We start from the raw sequence: 14,713 nt of genomic DNA, 5'->3' as shown, positions 1-14,713 counted from the left end.
GGAGTAAGCAACTATTGCAAAAATCAGATGTAAGATGGGGTTTAATTAATTATATGTAAATGGAAGTAACTGTATGACTGTATGCACTAGTTACTCACATGTTTATGTGAAAATGCACTGAACTAATATGATATTGAAGTTAAAATGCTTAGATTTGCCATTTAGGGGCTTAGGAGAACAGTCTTTCTTTGTTTGTTCCACTTCTTATACTACTGTAATGGACTTGTAGCTTATTCCTGTACATCCTACATTTATAACTTGATTTTATGTGGGTGGTAGCTATTGCATGTTTTACAAAATGAAAGGGGTGGGTAAATCCTGGCAGTTGGTTGCGCTAACTATTGTGAACCTATTATTAAAATGGCACAACATCTTATGCTTTACAAAATTAGTGTATATCCCCGATTTCCCTGATATATAAGCTCCCTTTTCTGATAACACTACTATTTTTTTGGCCAATGAGTAGTGATCAATAAAGGGAAGTAAAGTTGTTCCCATTAGTTTTCTTATAAGCAAAACATACAATATTTCTTTTAAATCTTTAACTTTAAATATTTATGTATTATATGTCTTCTTATACAGGCCTTGTATATATTTAGTATTTCATACAGTTTTTAGGCATAGTAATTTCTGGCCCCCATCTATACATATACACACACCTTGTATACTGTATGTAAGAAACACATCTAAAACAACAATATGAACTCCTCTAATAATGCATCTATCACACAAACTCATCAGCAGAAAGTGGAGAATTTACATCACCTTATGTACAAATTTCATTATATTCAACACTCAATACACAACTGGTTCATAACATTGAACATGCAGATAAAAATTGCATTTAGTACAGGGCTATTGGATGTGTACAAACCTTGCAGTTAAAGATTCATCTTTCTGTGCCCCTTATTTATTCCTTATACTGTATGTATAGGTGGTGCACTTGGACAGTGTGACTACCCATGTTACACATCTCAGGATTATTGGATTCCATAGTGGGAGCAGCATGACAGCTACTGAATTTACAGTAACGTTGGTTATGCACTTTTTTAATTAATGTATTCTGAGCTTGTATTAGACAAACAGCAAGAAATCAAATGTCAAACAGAATCAGAAGGAAAGGCAGGTTGGCGTTTTCTGTAGAAGTAAATAGAACATCAGATCAGATATAAGAAAAGCAACAGCACCATCAATATTTCATGGCTATCATTATAAGACTCCCTAATTACACCTAAGAATCCTATTATAGATATGATTATCTTTTGGTCGCCTCAAGTATAAATCATGCCTAGAGGAGAAGTAACGTTTATGAGATTTAAGGTAAGTATGTAGTTCCAAAGAAAACGCACTGGCACGACTTGGCAATTCAAAGCAGGGAAACCCCCTGTGTGGTTATTTGATACAGGTGCAAAGGTAACTTTTTCGGGCACACCCCTTTGTCAGACATTGTTCCATAGCCGTATGTAAACATAACAACCAAGATTTCCCACAAATGATACAAAAGAGAACAGCTTTTGTAAATCATATAAAATCCGGTTCATGTTGCTTCGAGATTTTGAAATTTTGTTTTATATTTTTTTTAAGTCAAATGCTGCTAAAGGTTTTGCTTTGATCTTCTAAATAGGAGGAAGCGCCTGGTGTAACTGGCCTTTTGGTTGCCTCTCTTGAACTTCTTTGGATTGACAAGATGACAATATCCCAATTGAGATTTCAGGCTCGTGTGAAGTAGACACCTGATCTGCCTGTAAATGCATTTACAAAAGACTGTTTTATTCAAAGAAAAAAAAAAGAGAACTCTGCAGGACTTTTCTCATTTAGCTGTCTGGAACTATGGATCCTTGATCTGTCAGGTCTTAAATCCTGTCACCGTGTAACCCCTTTACTGCCATAGGGCTATGGAACAATATCTGTAGCAGGCCCCCTTCTCCAGTACTGGGGATAACATAATTTTCAGTTCACAACACAAATGTATCTTACATTGAATCTGTCAGCTAGGATTCCATTACTTGCTAAGAGAATACAGAACCCTGTCATCAGATAATCATAACGTCTGTTTTGAAGTGCTTATTTTATTAGGCTGCAAAGTAAAGCAGATTTCATACTTTTAAACCACGGCAGGATTTGAAAGACATACTGATGTATGTGCTCTTGTTTTCTCACATCCTGTGGTCAGGGTTCAGATCTTGGCACTAGATGATAATGCTCTCAGCTATAGGAGATCTCAAAATTGATGTTTCTCGCCTGTTTAAAATAAAGAACACGAAGCAACAAGCCTTTCATATAATGATAAAGCAACCATATGAATGTTGTCATCGCTTTCTGTTTATCATTAGGTCACTCACATGCAGTTATTCATAAAAGTGCTCTTGCTGAAAACCCCTCAAGGAAACAAAACATGGCTTATATTAGATAGTTTAATGAGCAGGTTTCTTTAGTTTTGAATATAATTTTCTAAACTATGTGTGATTATTGTGGGAAGGAGAGGAAAGAAAACTGTGTTATTGTGCTTTACTCAATTGCAGCACCACGACTTCACTCACTGGTTATATGCTAAGGGATCATTGTGGTGACAGTTTATGTCACAAGCTGTTAATCCCCTACTTTGCAGCATTCAGCTATCTATCATGGTCAATGTTTCATGACAGGAAGTTGGCAATTAGCAAAATAAATCTCCTCTTACGAGACAATCTACCAGTATCATTCCAAATGCTGCACGTTGCTGTTAATGGCTAACATAAAAGGTAATTGGTCACTTGCCATAAAACTGTCTGTTAAACAGAAAGTCAATACATTTAGTTGGATGGAATCACCCTTGCTTTACATGTAAAGTGGTCCATAACAAAGCATCATATACCCACCCACACACAAAGGCTGAAGGGAGATGCAAAGAGTTGACAAAAATTAGAGGGCAAAGTTGCTGCATTAAGGGATTCTGTCGTGATTTTTATGGTGTAGTAATATACTGTGCCCGTTGCAAATAATTCATTCTACCATTTAAAATATTATTCCTGAACCAATAAATGTATTTTTTTTTACCTGTAATATTGGTGTGTAGGCAGCCATCATAGGTCATGATGTCTGATCCTTTGCACTACACAATGCAACTGTTTTCAGATAAGCTATTGTTTCTCCTACTCCGTTCAGCTGGAGGAGTCATGGCTGGAGTTGGGTGTTTTACCACTAGGTGGAGGATAGGAGCATTTTTAGTAATACAGGTTTACGGGAACTGTTATCTTGTAACCCATCCATTATTGTGCTGATTGGCTGCAGGGGAGGAAAAGGGAGGGGGTGTTCTCAATCCAACTTGCAGTGCAGCAGTAAAGAGAGACTAAGGCCTGTGACACATGGTGCTACTTGTAGCCAGCTACTTGTTGTGGCTACAAAATGCCTGAAAATACCCTGCCATAGACAATACTGAGAATTGTCTCACACATAGAGACAATTATCAGTATTGTCTATTTTGCAGCTGGCTACAAGCAGCTCCCTGTGTCATTTCCCTAAAATTTATGAGAGTACAAGTCAAATGGCTAAGGACACCTCACCTCGCTTTTAATTATTGCAGCCATTTGAATGTGGTATAAGAGCAAAATATTGTAATACTGCCAACTTACCACATGTGTCTTAAACCGGCATGTTTTGTCATTTTATCCTAATACTTATTCTTTAACAACTAATTACGTTCTAGAAATAACTAATTGGAATTCTGTAAATGCCAATCCTAAAATGGAATTGCTAATGGAACTACATTTTAAAAAACCACAAGCTGGATTCAAAAAATATACTTATAAACACTTTTGTACTTCTGAACTAATGAATCATCTCTAGTGTATCCATCTATGAGCAGAACGCTTGTACACAAAATTAGTTTTGTGAGAGGCATAGTATTTAAATAATTTTGTATTAGGAGTGCATTCCCCGCATCATCTGTTTATGCTTCATCGGTAAACAGGTTATCTCTGAGAACTTGATAATCTGGAGCTACACGCAATGTTCTCCTGAGGTGTTTGGTAAAGATTTCCCTGAGACGGGGAGCAGATGTGATTTGAAAAGATTTGCTCAGATCCAGATGGGTTTCTTTACTGTGAATCTATTCTGTCATTTAAAATGAAAATATTTGTATCTGACACTGCTTTCCAAAGAACTGTGTTTGTCCGTTCATAGATACGTTAATAAGGGGGGGTAGGGCAATGCACACACATATAATTCTGAAAACCCTCTTTTTTTTCGACTCTGTTGGTGCAGAAACAGGAGGATGTAGAGTGCACCATGAAATTGCACAAAGATTACTATTGGAGCGCCTTCGGCAAAACACAACTACATCCTTTCCCATAATAAAAAGAAAAGGGTGTATTAAATTGCATGTGATACCACAGTGGGACCTACTGACCATGATGGCATCTTAAACCACTTAAATTAATCCAGTTTAATGGAAAAAAAAATGAGTAAACATTACTCATTCCATTGGAGAAGCAATATTTTTCAAACATTTTAAAATACCTATGTTTTGGTTTTTATTAGAGTATGTATGTCAATAGTCTATTCATACTACTCATACTATTTCTGGCAATTGGAAAGCAGAGGACTCGCAACTGCCCCATGCTTGGACTTCTGCATCCGAGAGAGGCGGACAGGGCATGTAGGCATCATCTTGCCTGCCTCCTAACTTGCTAATCATTAGGGAGTGGCAGAATACCCAGCTGGCATTGAGGCCTTGTCCTTAGGCACTGTCTCACTTGTCTCTTACCGTGCCCCTCATTAGGGAGCAGCACAACACCCAGCTTGCATTGAGACCTTAAGGCAGTGCAGGAACACTGAAAATAACCCTTCTGAGTTGAGACAGAGCCACATGTAGCAATTTCTAGTCACACTACACTCTTCCGATAAGGAGAAACAGTACATTTTAACATACTATAAAGCTTGAATTTAAGGGTTTTGGAATTTTAATATTGTTAGTCTAAATAAAGGGGTAATGTGGAGTGTGTCAATATCTTGAAGTCATTTTACATTGTAAAAGAACTATTAGTATGTAGAAAGAGCTAAAATGGCAGTCTTAACAAAATATCTACAGACATAGTTACTGAACTTGTAAATGGGCAAATGTAATAGAAAGTCATAACCGGACACATTTGCATACATAAGAACAAAATTGTGCAGTGTAATATTCTTCATTAGGCAGTTATTACATTGCAAATTTCAATTCTAGAAAGCATCATTTTTTAAGACCTTCTTGTAGGTGACATATTTTAAGTTGCAGAATAATGACTATTTTCATTAAGATGTCTTATTGCAAACACAGAGCACTGGATATAGTTTTCCACTAGTGGATGAGTCACAAAAACTTTGGGTGGCTTGTAAAATCTAAATTTAAATCATAATGATATTGTTCCTCATAGCACTATAAATATTTAAAGGTTTTGTTAAAAGAAACATTTACTTTCCTCTATGGAGCCATACCTTTTCAGTACAATGGACTGTAAAAATACCGTTAAAAAAAAGACTCAAATCCAAAAATAAAAACATCTTTGCCCGAATCAAGTTGTGTTTTATCACAAGCACAAATGTTGTTCCTAGATAAATAGTATCAGTCCTTATGAGTGTGCAATTCTGATGTAAAAAGTAAGTGGATAAATTTGCTCTATGTATGGCAGTGTTTAAAGGAGAACACTTCCCGACTTTAATCACATAGTGCGAGGGGTATTACTTGTCTACTAGAAACCCCAAATATCAGCATTACTTTTCTTGGAAAATAATTAATAGGAAAACAGTGGGAGGTCTCATGTGTGATGCAGTGTTTATATGTAAGGATATGAAGGAGGTAGCATTATTGGCTACAATTGAGCTAAAGAGTTAAGTCTAAGACCCAAATAGCCAAAGATTAGCCAGAGACTCCATGTGATAGGGAGTCTACTTTTACAGTTGCTCAGGTGTACCCCAAGTTGTAGGGTTGGTAAATCTACAGTATGCGGAGTAGTTATTAACATTGGAGACAAACATCACTGGTGATGTTCCCATAGCAACCAATCATATATTTGCTTAGTTTTTGACTTGTAGGTAACTGTTCAAGTCCAATTGCTGATTGGTTGCTATTTGTAACATTACTGGTAAGGTTCGTCTTCACTGTTAATAAATAGTCCCCTTAGTGTACAGTATGCCACTGATATAGCGGATATAGCCTATGTTGTTGTATTAGGGAAACAATGAATTCATTTACACCTATTTGCTCATCATGAGAATAACTTTCATGTTTAAGAGACTATTCTCATATGCTTCATATTTTATAAGTAGATTATACTTCCTATAGTATAAAGAGCTCCAACAGTGTGTAAAAAGAAACAAATATAGTTCATGAATTTCTAGCAAATCACTTTTGGGGCTATATATTAGAGTGTTTGATACATTGAAAAATTTACATTTACTAACATTTAAGCTTATTTGTGCTTTATTTTATGTATTTTCACATACGTTGTGTATAATGAGGATAATTTTTGAGGAGAAAGAAGATGTATAACCAAGACAAAATAAGCAAAGTGTGCATGTGACAGCTATAAAGCAAATACTCAGTATACTGTATATTATCTATATATCAGGTAGATGTATCCCTCCTGAAGCACACATGCTATTTAATTTTTGCATTGGAGACGTCTGACTCCCTGCAAAGTGTTATGTAAGTTTAAACACACACATCAGTCCAGTACCCACTGAACAATCTTTATGCCAATGATGACCAGTGATGGCAACGTCTGTATGGTGCTTTTACCATAACTGGGATGGGAAAATAAAATAAATCTAGCCAAGCATTGAGTAGAAAAGCTGAAACTGGAATTTTAATATGACAGCAACCCGGGGCTAAGTTATACTGCAGTGCCTAATAAGCAAAAGTCAGCGAGTGTCCTATTTAGACTCCCAAAATAAATAGGCAAAGTATAATCTGTAGCATAGCTGGTAAACTTGATGCATTTAAACAACAAAATGGGAAAAAAATAATTAAAGTTTACATAACCACAGGTTTCTTCAGGGCCTACAATGAAATGGATAAAAATACAGATATATTTTTCCAGTCTCAGCTTATGAGTAAATATGAAAAGGCCCAATGCATGAGCTAATGAAAATGGGTAGAAATGGTCACAGAAATGAAAAATACAAGGGAATAGGTGACCTGAATGTTCTACTTTATCCTAACATTTCCACCTCAGTCCATGGCTGGTTCTTTTTACATGTTTTGTAGAGGTAGACTCTTCAGCAATTACACTTATAATAGTACCTGTCTACCAAAATACTTAATAGATAATAGCTGTATTTATACCCCACATTGCATAGTATAATAGCAAATGATGAAAGGCCATTGCTTATTATACAGACAATGTTTAAATGATTTGGTGTTCTGCCTGTCAAAATTGAATAAACTTGATGCCTTGGATTTCATGTTTTTAAATTCTGCCTAGTCTAAATAAAACAAAAATTCATTTATCAAAAAGATGTGTTAGAGGTGACATCTCATTAGATTACCCCAGAGGCGCAAAATATGTTTCAGAAAGAATAGAATTCTACGTATTGTTCCTGTTGCTTTTAATCATCGTCATAAAATAATGCTGTTTATGGAAAAGTGAGTTCAGATTATACACTTCCTAAATTGATTGGGCAGGTTGAAGAAATGATCGTCGTAATAATAATTTGCATTTATATTGTATCATTTCATTTGCCTAAACCAGATCCATTTTGGTATGCAGAAGGATTTGTTCACAAATATAATTATTTAGTTCTACCCTAGATGGATTCATGCAGCTGGTTTGTTTGAAGGGTTGGGAGAAAAAATGCATCATTTAATTATTTACTTGTCATGTCTTAACCTCTCAGCCACAGTAAAGACTCATCCTGCAATGCTACTGAATGTCACTTTGCTCTCAGTATATTCATGTACAGCTCCTGTTGTGTTTTTCCATTGTGTCCTTTTTTTAATAAAAAATCAAATTATCGTTTATATTTGATGTTTTTAACTGACTGTTGGAACTTGGCAATCAAAATGAAAACTGACCCCTGCAGCTGCCAGTAGATTATTACCAAAGTTCCCCTCTGCCTTCGTATGTCAGTCTCAGTAGCCTCAGCCTAGGAACCTGACATCTTTATTTAAAAATATAAATCAGAATCTCTTTTCTAGTGGCCCCAATGTGTATTGCTTGTCATTTAATCATTTAAACATAGTCGAACATATCTGCTTTGATATGTGTATTAATTTGCTTACACTTTTCTGACTGTCGGGAAAATGTTGTTATGTTTAGATCAAATTCCTGGGAGTCTTTTTGGATTCTCTAGTCCCATTCTCAGACAGCAGCTGACTCCGAGCCGGATCCGTTTTCAAACCGGCAAATCCGCGTTACAGTCACCTCCGTTTCACAGCTCAGGGCCGGGTGTCAGTGGGCGGGAACATTCGCTAAATGGATCTGTGCCGCATCTGTGAAAACGAGTGCACGAAATTCTTCGATGTGGTCCTTATATATCTCTGTTGTTCTTAGATGCCTTACCTCTTATAACCTTTTTACCAAAAGCTAGAAGTTTCTTAACATGTCATAGGGCTTGGTCACCTTGATGTGACATTATTTGGGAATAGCCAGCTGAATGCCACTGGAAAAGGGAAACCCCAGCCATTGCGTTAAAAGGGACAACCCCAGCAGTTACACGTGTCCACTAATAGATTTGCCTGAAAAAATATGCAATTATTCCCCCTTTTAATAAGTAAAAATGTTATGTGCTTTATTACACACCTTATAAATGCACAGTAATGGCATAAATGATCCTTACAATAATATTAATTGGTGAACTCTCTTGCACAGACATAGTGTGCAAAGTGCCATTTCTGATGCAGTCGCAGTGTCGGGCAAGCCAGCTGGGCACCCTAGGTAACCTGGCCAGCTACCGCCTGGTCAGCAGGTTATAGTAGCTCCAGGGATTGCACAGCACAGTACATCAATACCTGCAGCAACACTCAATTTGGAATTTAAGGCAGGAAGGATTGATTGTCTGAGCGCAACTATATGGAAGCTCCCATTACATTACATTACATTAACATTTATTTATAAAGCGCCAACATATTCCGCAGCGCTGTACAATAAGTGGGTTTCATACATTGGACATACAGAGTAACATATAAAGTAATCGATAACCGATACAAGAGGTGAAGAGGGCCCTGCCCAAAAGAGCTTACAATCTACACCCAGTGAGCATTTGCATGCCAGTCCCTTTCATAAAAGTGGTTTTAGACATGGATATAAATGATTCTTTAACTGTTTTAAATAGATACATGTTTCTTCATAGCTATGCAGTTTTATTTTTTGCACTTCCGTCATTTATTCCAAATTCTAAATAAACTTGTAACACTTTGGTTTTCCTATTCAAGTTCTGCTTTAGGCAGGACCCCTGAAGTTTTTTATATTCAAAACCTTTTTCTTTCAGTTTGGGAATGAATGGCCCTATAATAAACGCTGTTCTTTTGTTGAATGAAATGAACATACTGCATTTATTATCACATGGAAAGATTTTAATCAGTATACCCAATGATCTGTAACTGACCTCACGTTACCTAAATGAGTGAAATAAATTTGATTTTAATTTTTCCATAAACTCCATTTTTACTATATTAAACTATGAAATTGAGTTGGTCTGTGGTAATACAGACGGGACCTTCAATATCTCTCCTCCAATTACATGTAATTATGGAAAATTGGGGAAGTATTCATTGTGAAACGGGATCTCTGACCTGTTTAACTCCCTCGGTTCAGAAGAGAATTGTAATATTGTAAACTAATGGATTGAAAACACTCTGCAAACGAGAAGTGTTAAATGGTACATGTTAAATGTTATTCCTTGGCAAATAATGCCCAGTTCTACTGCCCTAGATATAATGAAAGGCTGTGCCTGTTACAGTCAGAATAAATGCTTGATCTCAGCTAGCCAAGCACCATTCTATCCAATTCTCCAGTGTCATGGGTTTTGCAAAGGTAGAAACATAGCTCAAGATGGATTCTTTTTCATCATGACCAGATTCTTTAGACATGAATAATGGTTTTGAATCTCTGAAGAATATGGGTGATACTTTTTTTGTTTAATCTTTGTATATCTGGTGCAGTGTACCAGACATTAGACTTTGTATTTTAATGTGCACTCTCAGTGTTTTAACTGAAAAAAATGCATTGGTGCTGAACATCTGTGAATCTAAATACAGCTTTATGTTCTTTAGAATCTGCAGGGTTTTGCTTCTGTTACTACCATGATAACGCTTTACCTTGAAAACTATTGATAGAAAAAGAATTGCGGTTTTGGTGCATGTTTATAAAATACGACAGAGAATATTCTGTTAAATTCTTAACATGTAAAAGTATCTTGATTGGCTAATTCCTAGGGATTTGTATCTCCCTGTGATGCATCTAAAACTGTGTAGAACAAAATCTAGGACAGCCAAGACTTAGCTCACAAGCGCCACCTAGAGTATAATGGGATGCAGACAAATCTGCTAAAGGTCTATACACCAAATGAATAGTTTTTATGCACTGCTAAAAAATGGTACTATATGTATGATTCTTCATTGATATAAGTATTGCAGAGTTATTCTTATAAGTCCTAAGTCCTAAGACAAAGTTAAGTGCCAGATATTGCAGAGAAAATACCTATAAGCCATATAAATAAAGGATAATAATAATCTCCAGAGTACATCTGAATGCATTGTGCTGTCAATGCAATGTGCTGCAGAAGATAGTACTTTGGAACATTGTTTTCACCAGCCTTAGCATTTTTATTATAAAATAGAATAAAATAATGATATTTATTCTAGATATTTTCTAGGTTATAAAACAGGCAGTATACAAATCCTTACAATGTATTTCATATCATTGCCATAAAACCGGTTGATAAAAAGGCAAGGTTATTTTTTCTACTTCTTTCTTATTCCCAATAGAGGCGATAATAAAGGTATATTAGCATTTTCATTTAGGTATGACTGAAGCATATTCTATAAAGCATGCTGCTATACAGGCAGAACACATAAACACTAACATCTTCCTTTGACCACCCATTACATCTTGGGTACTTTCCACTAAACCTTTTTACACTAAAAGGAGTGCAAAATAGAGGGAGTGGAAGAGAAAGCCCACACCATTCTTGTGCAATACATGCATTACTCACACGTGCATTGACAGCTACTGTCCATTTTGCATTAGGCTAGCTTCCATAGTAATTCTTCCCTTCAATCTCATTAGAATCACTTCCCATAGGAAGGATTTGACTAATTTTCCATTTCAGTTTATGTACTCGCTCAGTTTATGTACCCCATTTTGTTTCCAGTTACTTCTTCTTTAATTGTCAGGGATTGAGGCAGGAATCTCATTCCAACCTCATTCAAAGTCCTCATAAGAACTTAGCTTTTTATTGACTGTCTAACTTCTAATAGCTGTACCTCTATTTTGTTTAGGACTTATAAAGCACTGTATACATTTGTGATTCTTTATAAATAAACACAATACAGTGCTTTACATGCAATCATGCAATTTACAATGGTGCAAACCAGTACACATTTATACCTTGCACCTATGAATGGTCTCAATTTTTTTGTATGCACGGTTATACTATAATTCTATAAGCATGTGCATTGAGGGTCTGGCTATGCTGTGCTCCTAACAATGAATGGTAAATCTGGCACATGGTACAGAATTCAATGCTGGAGCTAACCTGCGGGTCTGTAAGACACAAAAGTTAGGGGGTGGGGGGTTAAATGCCTATATGCCTACATCTATATACCCCTCATGAATATGAGGTAGAGGCAGGTCTCTCCTTACATTTTGGAGCGAAACCTGTGGCAGGTTAGGGTGCAAGAGTGCAAAAGCATTGCAGTTTCACTCATTTTTTGCACTTTGCTCTCTGTCCTGTAGTAAATGAGCCCTAGTAAAGTCAGTTAGCCAGGCCTATTTAGTAACTTAGCAACAACATTGAGCCAGTGCAGTTAATTAATTGGGCAAAAGAATCAGTGATTAGCATTGGTCTTTCTTGTGCATTTCAGACAATGAAGGCAACTGCATGATTGGCTGCTATGGATTACTAAACAGATGCAAAATTTTACTTCTGTTAGCAAATAAACTTAAAAGCTTATTAAACTCATTGAGATAATTGTGCAATTCATCCACAGGCCTTTTTTGTACCTTGTGTGCTTTAAAACGTACAGCTTAACTATGCCTATTGTTATAAGACATTTATCCTGACAGCTCAGTGCTCCTGAACACCTTTTTTCCTTTCATATGCATCATATACTAGAGCGGATAATGATTACAGCAAGTAAATAAATGTATCTTGATTGGTTTCACGATTACAGTCTATCACAGTTTACTTTTTTTTGGTGACTACTATGTTCCAAGTTATATATAAAGAGGACTACATTGTGTTTCTTAAAATGCATATTCATTTCTTAAAATATTACATTGTTACCTAATAACAGTCTGTCAGTGTTATCACAATCTAACATGTGAAGAAAGGTATCTTTTTACACCTAAACTCATAACTCACCTGTTACCACCATAATAGCATGATACTCTTTGAACTGATAAACGGGGTGCTACATATTGAAGACCATGTATAATGCCTTCCTAGGATATGGTGTGGGATTATTCAACAAGAATGTTTAAGGGTCAATAAGTTTGGCTGTAGTTTGGCAAAGAAAGACCTGTATTAAGAAAAATGTAATAATCTTTGACAACATGGAAAGGAAATCTGTCTATGCAGTTGAATTGAATTTACCGTACTCTGATAAAGGGTACTGGAGTTAAAAGTTGAAAAATCAAAGAGAATCCAAGGGTGGCTTAGTACCCTTATTGGTGAGTGTGGGTCAGAATGAGCTTCATATTTCTAGCTGCCCAAACCACTTTGTAAACTCAAACTGTTACATTACATAAAAGAATTAGGTGGAATGATAAGATCCTCCAAAGGACAGTCAATGTGAAGACAGCTTTACCCAAAAGAATTAGGGGCATATATACTTCATATATACTCTAACATTTAGTACCTAAAGTCTTTACCCCATGCCAACCCAGTCCAAACTATTCCTTAATAAAGCTGGAAAAGGCAGTATATTATATGAAGTATTGATGCAATTGTCACGTGTGAGTACACGGGTCATAAACATATTTTTATGTACTGATGTGCATTTGACCAAAATGAATGTATTAGTATTGCTGGTCATTCAGCCATTTTCTAAATGTCATGTGTGTAAATGATTGCCTACTGTATAATCTTCATTCAGAACAGCTTTATAGTGCAAAATTACTTAAATGCTTTCTTTCTCTTCTGCAGGTTGTTGTTTCGTAACGTTTTATACAAGAAAAGCTGCACTAGAAGCACAGAACGCTTTGCACAATATTAAAACTTTACCTGGGGTGAGTGCATTATTCCTATCCTTGACACTATGTCAAGATTAAATGTCATTTATTTGTTCTGTTTATTGCTAGGGAATAGCTCTCTTTCCAAAGAACCAATGGGTACATTATAAGGTGTTCACTGCTCAAAATGTCTGTGGGCAGCAGTGGAATGAAGGCAAGTTGATGGGAAGCTAATCCCTTAATTGTCACAGCCAGATGGCTTTTGTCTACAGTGCAGTGAATGTACTTTAGGCTTTATCTACAAAACAAACATTTCTATGATTTTACCACATGTAATCCTCTCTAATTGTGATTTTCCCCTAACATATTTGAGAACTGTTTTAAGTGAAACTATAAATGCTGTTAAAGCACTACATTTATACAAGATGTTATACTTATATGAACATATTTAGGTACTGAAAGCAGAAGGTCACTAAACTACTTTAGTAGTTGGCTGTACAGTTCATGTGGTTTAACGTGTGTGTTGAATTACATAGATATATAGGTATTGGGCCTGTTATCCAGATTTCAAATGGATTGTTCTAAATTGATCCCCTAGGAAAGAACATATATTTTTTTATTGATCAGTCTTGTTCAACAATAAATAACAATTTTGAACAAATTGGCCTGTTGATGCAGATAAATCCATAGTCTTGTTTGTTTGATCAATTCAATTTGCAGCAAAATATGGCTAGAAATTCTAGAGCAAACCTGTGGGATTGCCCACTTGATATTTGATGCCCCATGTCAGATAGCATTATTTTATCTAAAAAAATTCTGGATAAAGATCCCCTACCTTGGTTATTGTTTTTTGTATGTATGTTGAATGTACATTTTTTGTACAGCACTGCAGAATATGTTGGTGCTTTATAAATACATGTTAATAATAATAGTAATAATAATACCCATTCTTACACTACATAGTACAAAGAAATAACAATGAAGCTTGCAAAAGGCACAAGCATGTTAAAAAATATTATTATTTTCAGGAATAAAAGATTGTTTCAGAGCAAACACAATGGTTTCCTATCATATGCCATATTTAAGGCAAAAAGACAAGATGAAACAAGCTGTTTGTATCTGCTGCCAATAAATTTCTATGTCGAAGTAAAATATGGTGATGCCTTTTCCCCAGAAGAGTCTGATCTTTAAAGTAATACATTATATCTGTGACCAAGTAGCTTTATCTCCCTCTCCTACATTTCATGGGGCTTGTCTAATGTCAGCAGCATGCTAGATCTTTGTATAGCACTGGATATGGCACAATGATAAATCTAGGCAATAGGGTTTATCAAAGATTTATGCTATTGACTGTAAAAAGA

At 35.8% G+C, this 14,713-nt stretch overlaps 1 protein-coding gene across 30 annotated transcripts in view; it reads left to right on the top strand.

Moving 5' to 3' along the window:
• celf2 (CUGBP, Elav-like family member 2) overlaps positions 1-14,713 on the top strand; it is a 278,315-nt gene that overhangs the window by 161,007 nt on the left and 102,595 nt on the right. For all 30 annotated transcript variants that reach the window (XM_012958454.3, XM_031897549.1, XM_031897543.1 and 27 more), the window contains 1 exon segment: positions 13,327-13,409. In XM_012958454.3, the coding sequence (XP_012813908.1) occupies positions 13,327-13,409 (83 nt within the window).

This window comes from Xenopus tropicalis, chromosome 3 (assembly GCF_000004195.4).
Source record: "Xenopus tropicalis strain Nigerian chromosome 3, UCB_Xtro_10.0, whole genome shotgun sequence".
Classification (NCBI taxonomy): Eukaryota; Metazoa; Chordata; class Amphibia; order Anura; family Pipidae; genus Xenopus; species Xenopus tropicalis.
Note: the sequence above shows the minus strand (reverse complement) of the source record. Positions and strands in the feature narration are given on the sequence as shown.